Here is a 9,215-nt window from a genome sequence, read left to right as displayed (position 1 = left end):
TCGTGATTTCAATTATGACAAAAATAATCGTGATTATTATTTTTTCAATAATCGAGCAGCCCTACCACACCCCCAGGGGACGGGTTTGTTTTTTCATGAAATAAAAAATCAGAACATTCCTAAACTCAAAAATTAATCCAGCAAACTTTATGACTCTACCACATCGCTGAATGAATTGGATCGAGCGGTTCATAAATTCAAACTAAACACGTCCCCAGGTTCTGATGGCCCACAAAATGTATTGAAGGTGCTTAATAATTCTGAACAGTACGTTTTAAGTTGTTTATTGTATTCATTTTTCATTGGGAGTTTTTTCAATCACATTCATATTATCCTCTAACAGTGACAGACTAGAAGATGATGTCATTTGAGTGGACAATCTAGAAAATCAGAGAAAAATACAATTTGCATAATAATTGTGAACATACTGTGAACTTATCTCCTTAAAAAGTGAGTTTCTCCAGTGGTTTTATTGTAGAAGCCTGCATCACAGTATTCGTAATTGCTGAGATGTGAGGCTGTTCCCGGCTCTGGTGTTGCTCCTGGCTCTGTTCTGATGGAGGTTTTGGCAGCAGGTCCCAGTCCCACAGCGGTGACGGCTCTCACTCTGACGCTGTACTCGCTGTCGGGTTTCAGGCCGGTCACTGTGACGTCTCCCGCTTCATCCTGACGTTGCTTAATCCGTTCCTCCCGTCCTTTCTCACAGAACTCCACTTGGTATTCAGTGACGTTGTGCGCCCCCTCTGACGGGGCGCTGAAGTGCAGGCTCACAGTGGTGTCTGTGACTCCCTTCACAGTCACGGGTTTAGGTTTAGATGGAGGCTCAAAGTCCTCGCTGACTCTGAACCCGTCTTTGTACCGGTAAACGGCTGAACCTTCATGGTTCTTATCTGCTAAACCCACGGCCAGGAACCGAAGGATCTTTTTGTCCTTGTTGGCTTCTGCAAAGTCACCAAAACGTTTAGCTTTGCGTCTCACCGAGTCGATCACGTCTTGAGAGCTGTACCAGCGCCTGAGCTCCGGAGCGTCAGAGCTGTCGGGCTGAGTTCCTTTTAAGTGTTGGTCTAACTCCAAGAGGAACGGCTCAGTGGTGTCCAGAGAGGTCAGCACGAACACCAGGGCGTTCTCCGAGTCACACACTTTGTCTGTGAGGGCGTTTTCAGAAGAGACCGTTGTGGTGTTTTTCATCAGTTTCATCAGTGTTTTGATGGTGTTGACCTCTTTATCCTTCTCCTCCATCCACTGCTTCAGTCTGTGGCCGCTGAACGGACTCTCAGCCGCCTTCTTCAGGACTTCTGCCAGAGCCGCCTCCTGCTCTCCTCCTCTGCGGATCGACGGAAGCTTCCGGGACAATGTTCCTTGGAGTCCCAGCTTGAACTCGGAGCACAGAGCTTTGAAGGTTTTGATCTTTTGGGAAAGTTGTGGGAAGTTCTGGCCTGCAGGACTGTTCAGGACATCGTTGCACCACATCTCCAGCTCATGAAAACCTTCCAGGACGTTCTCAACCTCAGTGACGAGCCTCAGACTGATCTGTCGGACCAGTTTGGAGGCTTTAGCGTCCAGAGCGATGAGCGGCAGCAGGTACACAGTCACAGGGACGACCTTCTCTTTGTTGGGGCCCAGGAGTCTGGGCAGGTCTTGATAAACTTTAACCGCTTCTTCAAACGTCGTTGGACTTTTCTCCAGAAGGAAATCTCCATGGAAAGTGCAGGAGAACCTGTTCACCCTCTCTCTGTCTTGATCTTCTAGTTTCAGAGATCCTATTCCTTCAATTGAAGTCAAAGGTATTTTCTTAATCATAACCTTCAGGTTTCCCTGAATGTCTTGGACACTTTCCTCTTCAGACGACTCTTGGTCGAACACGAAGAAGGCCTGAGCTCCGTAGAGGATGGCTGTCACTACATGAGTCGCTAAGCCTTTGTCCATGACCTCACAGTGCGTTAAGTTTCCTGTTCCGAGCTGATCCATGGTCAGAGCTTTGAACACCGTGGTGGTTTTGTACTGCAGGGTGACTCTGGCCTGTTTGGTCGATGTTTTATTGTTGTTCAGATATTTAGCTGATCCTTCGACTTCGACAAGTCCACAAAGAAAACTGGCTTTAAGCGAAGCTTCCACTCCCAGTGAAGAGGACTTGTCAGAGATGGACTCAGACGTCACGATCCTAAACTCAGTGTTGGGTTTGGGTCTCTCTCTCATGTCTCTGTCCAGCTTCTCTTTGTCCCACAGAGTTATACCTGGAAACATGAGAGTGTGGTAAATAAAACACAACTATTAACGCAAAATCAAGCAAACTCCACAATGTCAGTGCAGCATTGAAACTATTCCAATAATCTGTCATTTCCTTTGCAACTGTTCCTCAACTCCTCAACTTCTGCACGACTGAAATGAGTTTCTGATCAGTTAAGTCAATTTTACTTGTTATATTTGCGCGTGTCTATCAGCGCTTCTGTGGGTTTGAGTCATTCAGACTGAAGTGCACCTTCTGCCCTCAGTCCCAGTTTTGTTTCTCTGCTTATTCCCACTCTGACGTGGTGGCGTTTGTGTGAGGAGCTTGTGCTCTCTTTGTTGTGTGAAAGTTGGGAGTCACAGTTCTGTTGAACTGGAGCTGGAGCTCAGTGTCAGTGTGTGAAATAAACAGACATTTGTCATTTGGTCTGTTTAATAGTCGTGTTTCCAGAGCTCCATTTTGTCAGAGTTATGTGACTCTGATAAACCTGACCGGAGGGCGGGCGGACGCACATGCCTCTGTTTCTTAGATCATGCAGCTATTTAAAATAACAGTCTTTTTTTATTCCCCAGAGCCTCTTAGGTTTAAGCTAATGTAAAATGCATAAACAGTTTTATTTCCATGTAAAAATATATTGTTTTAAGCAGACAAAATTGCAACTTTTTATTGCAACTTTTGGAAGAATATTCTGTGAGATCCTGGAGGGACTGGATTATGACTGAGGCCTGTGTCTGCATGTTCAGACGGCAGCAGAGTCCTTTTATATGTTTATATATTTAAACGTACAACAGTTTTCACTCAATTCTTTTGAACAGCTTTAATTTTGACATGTTTCTATTTAGCTTTGGTCTAATTTCAGTCAGCAAAAATAATACTTTGACTAAAATCATGATGAAATATTTTAGTTGATGAAAGAAACACTGATTTAAACAGAAATAGAAATAAAGGGGCTCGTCTGCTTATGGGCTGTGGAGATGCAAATGAGTCCGGTGCTGGAGTTGTACCTGGGATCAGTGTGTCGCTCCTGCAGTCGTAGAACATCCCGAGGTCGAACGGCCGACCCAGAGCCACCATCTCCATGGGAGCTTTACGAACGGAATCCATCTGCACAAGAACAACACTGATGGAAGCAATTATGGCTGATTATAGGGCTGTGCAATTAATCGAAATTCGATTACGATTTCGATTACAACAGTAAACGATTACAAAATTAGCATAATCGCAAAAAATCAATTATAATTTTTTTTTCTCCATTTTTTATTTTTATTTTTTTCATTTTTTATTGTTTTTTCAAAATATTTTTTTTGCTGGATTTTTGTAATTTTTTCTGCTGGATTTTTGTCATTTTTCTGCTGGATTTTTGTAATTTTTTCTGCTGGATTTCTCTCTTTTTTTGATGGATTTTTGTCACTTTTTTGCTGGATTTTTGTCACTTTTTTGCTGGATTTTTGTCATTTTTCTGCTGGATTTTTGTCACTTTTTTGCTGGATTTTTGTCATTTTTTTGCTGGATTTTTGTCTTTTTTTGACGGATTTTTGTCATTTTTTGATGGATTTTTGTCACTTTTTTGATGGATTTTTGTCACTTTTTTGATGGATTTTTGTCTTTTTTTCTGCTGGATTTTTGTCATTTTTTTGCTGGATTTTTGTCTTTTTTTCTGCTGGATTTTTTTCATTTTTTGCTGAATTTTTGTCACTTTTTTGCTGGATTTTTGACATTTTTTTGCTGGATTTTTGTCTTTTTTTGCTGGATTTTTGTCTTTTTTCTGCTGGATTTTTGTCATTTTTTTGCTGGATTTTTGTCATTTTTTTCTGCAAAGAAATCCAAGCAGAAACTGTCCAAAAACTCACAGGTTTAATGGATTTAAGAATTTTGAAGCTGCTCAAAGAAGCTCCTATGGTGAAATATAACTTGATCTGTTAATATTTTTTTGATTGAAATAGTTTTTGATTTCAGTAAATATGACCTCCTAATGCTACAAATACAACAAATGACCATTTTCAGTTAATTACGAGCTTTAAAATGTATTGAAACGATGAGTTGCAGAATAATTTGGAACAGTGGATTTTGAGGCTTTTACTATATTTATTTTGGAAAAAAAATACTGTTTTCACTGGGAGATTTTTTCCACCACATTTAAATGATCCTCGACCAGGTAAAGACTTGATGCTGACTCTCATTTGACAATTTAGAAAATCTTGGTGAATATAAACCCGTTTCCCAAAGCACTGAAGCTCAATCTCAGACTTTCCTCAAGTTTTAAAATGAATTTAAACAGAACAAAGACTCACCTCAATCTAGAGCTCCAGATACTGTGGCTGTTGATTCTGAAGTCACGTCCTTTCAGTCCAAACGCCTCAGAGAGAACGGAGTGAAGAAGGCGAGCTGCTTTTATGTGCAGACTTCACGCAGGGCGGTGTTCGTTAGCCTGGGAACCTGACGCAGCGGTGAGTCTGGTCAGTTCCACTTCCCATAGAGGCGCAAACGCAAACAGGAAGCGGAGCAAACCAGTCAGCGAAGGGCGTCTGCGGCTGATGAGGCGTTAACATTCGCACAGGGTTCAAACTCAGCTGCTGTCGATGTGTTTTGGGTCATTTACCGGCGATTGGAGACGCGATGGATTTTGTTGTTGATTTCAAACACTGTCTAATGCACGGCTCCTCATTGTTTAACCTCTTAACCCCCGCCTGAACCGAGAGCACTTTTTTCCTCACGTCATCAGATTTTTTTTCCATCATTTTTTTGTTGGGTATTCAACTCATTTTTGTCATTTTTTGTCACATTTTTTTAATTTTTTTGGTCATTTTTTGTCATTTTTTGTCACATTTTTTTATCAATTTTTTGTCACATTTTTGTCATTTTTTTGTCATTTTTTGTCACATTTTTGTCATTTTTTTGTCATTTTTTGTCATTTTTTGTCATTTTTTGTCATTTTTTCATACATTTTTTATCAATTTTTTGTAATTTTTGTCATTTTTTTGGTCATTTTTTTTTGTAATTTTTTGTCATTTTTTGGTCATTTTTTATCAATTTTTTGTAATTTTTTGTCATTTTTTCGTACATTTTTTGTCATTTTTTTGTCATTTTTTTGTCATTTTTTGTCACATTTTTTTATCAATTTTTTATCACATTTTTGTCATTTTTTTGTCATTTTTTGTCATTTTTTGTCATTTTTTCGTACATTTTTTATCAATTTTTAGTAATTTTTTGTCATTTTTTTTGTCATTTTTTTTGTCATTTTTTGTCATTTTTTGGTCATTTTTTATCAATTTTTTGTCATTTTTTGTCATTTTTTTGTCATTTTTTTTGTCATGTTTTTGTCATTTTTTTGTCATTTTTTTGTCATTTTTTGGTACATTTTTTATCAATTTTTTTGTCATTTTTTTGTCATTTTTTGGTAATTTTTTGTCATTTTTTCGTACATTTTTTATCAATTTTTTTGTCATTTTTTTGTCATTTTTTTGTCGTTTTTTGTCATTTTTTTGTCATTTTTTGTCACATTTTTGTCTCCAAACTGGAGAAAATGTGCTCGGTTCAGGCGGGAGTTACGGGGTTAATTCTCATGCTACACCTGGTCCGGCCACAGTTAAATCACGTTCTCTCACTGCAGCTTAAGTCAGTGCTTTGATCGTCATTGTACAACCGGATCAACAAAACTGTTCAGGCGTTCGTCCTTCTTATTAGACTTTGCGGTTCACGCCTCTGCCTTGTCCACCTCGTCGGGCATTATCCCGATCATATACTACCGTAAATTCTCTAATACTGGCCTGTATTCCATTAACGGCCGGGTCTCTGACAGAGGCCGGGTTCGCGGCTGGCGGAGGCAAATTAAAGCCGGTCTCTAAAACAGGCCGGGGTTTTTATTAGAAACTATAGCAGTAGAAATATTCCCCATGTTAGGAGTTTGTCTCATACTGGTATAAATGAAAACTCACGTGCAGGAAGTAACAAACTGAACCCGGGCCGAGGGCGACGCTGCGGAGGAGCTGATCCCAGCGTAACTTTGACACAGATTTAGCCACTTTTCAAACCTCCTGTGAGCATATTTGGAAACAGGGCAAATGTTGTGTGATCCTCCAGGGTTTTAATAAAGTCTCCATCGCGTCTTCAAAGCACGTCCAGCTGCTCCGTGTGCAGGTCAGTCCCACGCCTCAAAATAACTCCTCCCATCAGCGCGAGCGTCTCGTCTTCTCTCGGGTCAGTCTCATGATCGATCACAAACACAAACGCTCCGTCTAAACTCGCCTTTTACACAAGATAACAACAAATAATCCGGTCCGCGGTAAAAACGAAACAGAAACCTGCAGTGACACTGATGTCAAAGCTCCGCTAACAGCAACGAAACACTTCCTGTTGTCCTTAAAGAGATCCCCAATAAACCATAAATAATGAAGTCACCCACCAAATAAAAGATCCCAGTTCAGCTCTGTGTTTCCGCGAGGCCCCACACTTCTGCTTCTTCATGAACATGATGTGACTGAGGTACAGGACGAGGACAGTCTTCTTTCTCTTTTCCTCTCACTTCTCTTTCCTTAGATGAGAAACACAAACGTAACATTTAATGGTACGGTTCAAATGTCAGACGGTCGGATCAGATGATGTCTCGTATCTGCCCTTTATAACGTTCACATTGTCCGTCCTTTGATTTATATTCAGAGCCGTGGGAAGATGTTTTAGTTAGGGGGCGCTGAGGGACAAAATGTACCCCCAAAATACTTTTTCTGTGCATAAATCCTATTTATTAACCTCTTAACTCCCGCCTGAACCGAGAGCATTTTCTCCAGTTCAGCTTTACCCAAATCCTGTAGGCCAGTGTAACACCTTTGAAAGCTAAGACCTACAAAACTCATCTAAATGAATCTTTTTCCTCATGTCATCAGATTTTTTCATCACTTTTTTTGTCGGGCAGTCGACTCATTTTTGTCAAATTTTCATGACTTTTTTGCCACTTTTTCGTCATTTTTTGTCCAATTTTTCTCACTTTGTCAAATTTTTGTAAATTTTTGTAAATTTTTTGTCACATTTCCATCATTGTTTTCGTCTCAGTTTTGTTGCTATTTTCTCACCTTTTTTCCAGAAGCTTTTGGATTGGGGTAAAGCCAAACTGGAGAAAATGTGCTCGGTTCAGGTGGGAGTTAAGAGGTTGATATCGCCTGCAGTTTACAAACTATCCACCAGGGGGTGCTGCAGCGCCCTCAGCACCCTGGGTTCCCACGGCCTTGTTTATATTGTTGATCTGTAAATAATAAATGGCGCGGTTGTGTCATATTTGGAAAGCTGTGTAAATGTTGTGCGTGACATAAGATCAAGGGTTGTTTAGCTTTGTTGTTTATGCTGAAATTGTTGGTACAAAGTAGGGCTGCTCGATTATTGAAAAAATAATAATCACGATTATTTTTGTCATAATTGAAATCACGATTATTCAAACGATTATTTGTTGCCTTTAAAAAAATCCATCAAAAAAGTGACACAAATCCAGCAAAAAAAAGAAAAAAATCCATCAAAAAAAGTGACAAAAATCAATAAAAAAAAGACAAAAATCCAGCAAAAAAAGACAAAAATCCAGCAAAAAAAGACAAAAATCCAGCAAAAAAGTGACAAAAATCCATCAAAAACAGACAAAAATCCATCAAAAAAAAGACAAAAATCCAGCAAAAAAATGACAAAAATCCATCAAAAAAAAGACAAAAATCCATCAAAAAAAAGACAAAAATCCAGCAAAAAAGTGACAAAAATCCAGCAAAAAAAAGACAAAAATCCATCAAAAAAAAGACAAAAATCCAGCAAAAAAGTGACAAAAATCCAGCAAAAAAGTGACAAAAATCCATCAAAAACAGACAAAAATCCATCAAAAAAAAGACAAAAATCCAGCAAAAAAATGACAAAAATCCATCAAAAAAAAGACAAAAATCCATCAAAAAAAAGACAAAAATCCAGCAAAAAAGTGACAAAAATCCATCAAAAACAGACAAAAATCCATCAAAAAAATGACAAAAATCCAGCAAAAAAGTGACAAAAATCCAGCAAAAAAAAGTGACAAAAATCCATCAAAAAAAAAGACAAAAATCCATCAAAAAAGTGAAAAAAAATCCATCAAAAAAGTGACAAAAATCCCCCCCAAAAAAAATTGGAAAAAAAAAAAATATTGACAAAAAAATTAATAAAAATGTTTGCGATTTTTTGCGATTATGCTAATTTTGTAATCGTTTACTGTTGTAATCGAAATCGTAATCGAATTTCGATTAATTGCACAGCCCTAGTACAAAGTATTTCCTGCTTCTGTTCTAATCTTAGCATAATGGCTCATAATCAAGATCAAAAAGTCAGTGCATGGGAGGAGTTGTGTCAGTTTAGGTTGAACACAGGCCAGACAGCAGCTCCAGCTCGATAAAGGGGTCGTTTAGACCAGGGGGTCCCAACCACAGATACACAAGAGATCAACCATTCAGCCCCATGAGTCACAGTCTCCTCCTACAGAGCTGCACTAGGACTGTCGCTTTATGGCAAGTTTATTTGTAGAGCACAATTCATACACAAGGCAATTCAAAGTGCTTCACAGTTAAAGCAGCGTAAAATATAAGAAAACAAATACAATCAATAAAAACATCAACATAGAATTAATCAATTACAGTAAGAGGCAAGAGTGGAGATAAAATACTTTCAGTTATGCATTTTTAAGTCTTGTTTTGACTCACTCTCTCATGAGCACTATTTTTTCTTGCTCGTTCACACAAAGTTACCTCTGTTTTGTCGCTCCTTCTCCTCTGGACGTCAACATAAACATTTATCAATTACAGTAAAAGGCGAGAGTGCAGATAAAATACTTTCAGTCATACGCTCGGGCAAACGGAACTGTTTTCAGCCTGGATTTGAACATTGTCAGAGCTGAGGCCTGTCTCACATCCTCGTGAAGACTGATCCAGATTTTAGCTTTAGCCTCACCGTGTTTAGTCCTGACTCTGGAACCACCAGGAGGCCCCTCCCTGAG

The 9,215-nt window shown here is 38.9% G+C and overlaps 1 protein-coding gene across 1 annotated transcript; it reads right to left on the bottom strand.

Moving 5' to 3' along the window:
- Nucleotides 1-435: 435 nt before the first annotated feature.
- Nucleotides 436-3,327, bottom strand: LOC306961117 (verrucotoxin subunit beta-like; the record flags this gene model as incomplete). Its single annotated transcript, XM_079553733.1, has 2 exons — nt 3,232-3,327; nt 436-2,234 (listed from the first exon to the last, which is right to left on the bottom strand). Exons 1-2 carry the CDS (start codon nt 3,305-3,307, stop codon nt 436-438), a joined length of 1,875 nt encoding a protein of 624 aa, XP_079409859.1. The 5' UTR covers nt 3,308-3,327.
- Between the last annotated feature and the right edge of the window lie 5,888 nt (nt 3,328-9,215).

Source organism: Gobius niger, assembly GCF_951799975.1.
Source record: "Gobius niger genome assembly, chromosome: 3".
NCBI lineage: Eukaryota > Metazoa > Chordata > Actinopteri > Gobiiformes > Gobiidae > Gobius > Gobius niger.
Note: the sequence above shows the minus strand (reverse complement) of the source record. Positions and strands in the feature narration are given on the sequence as shown.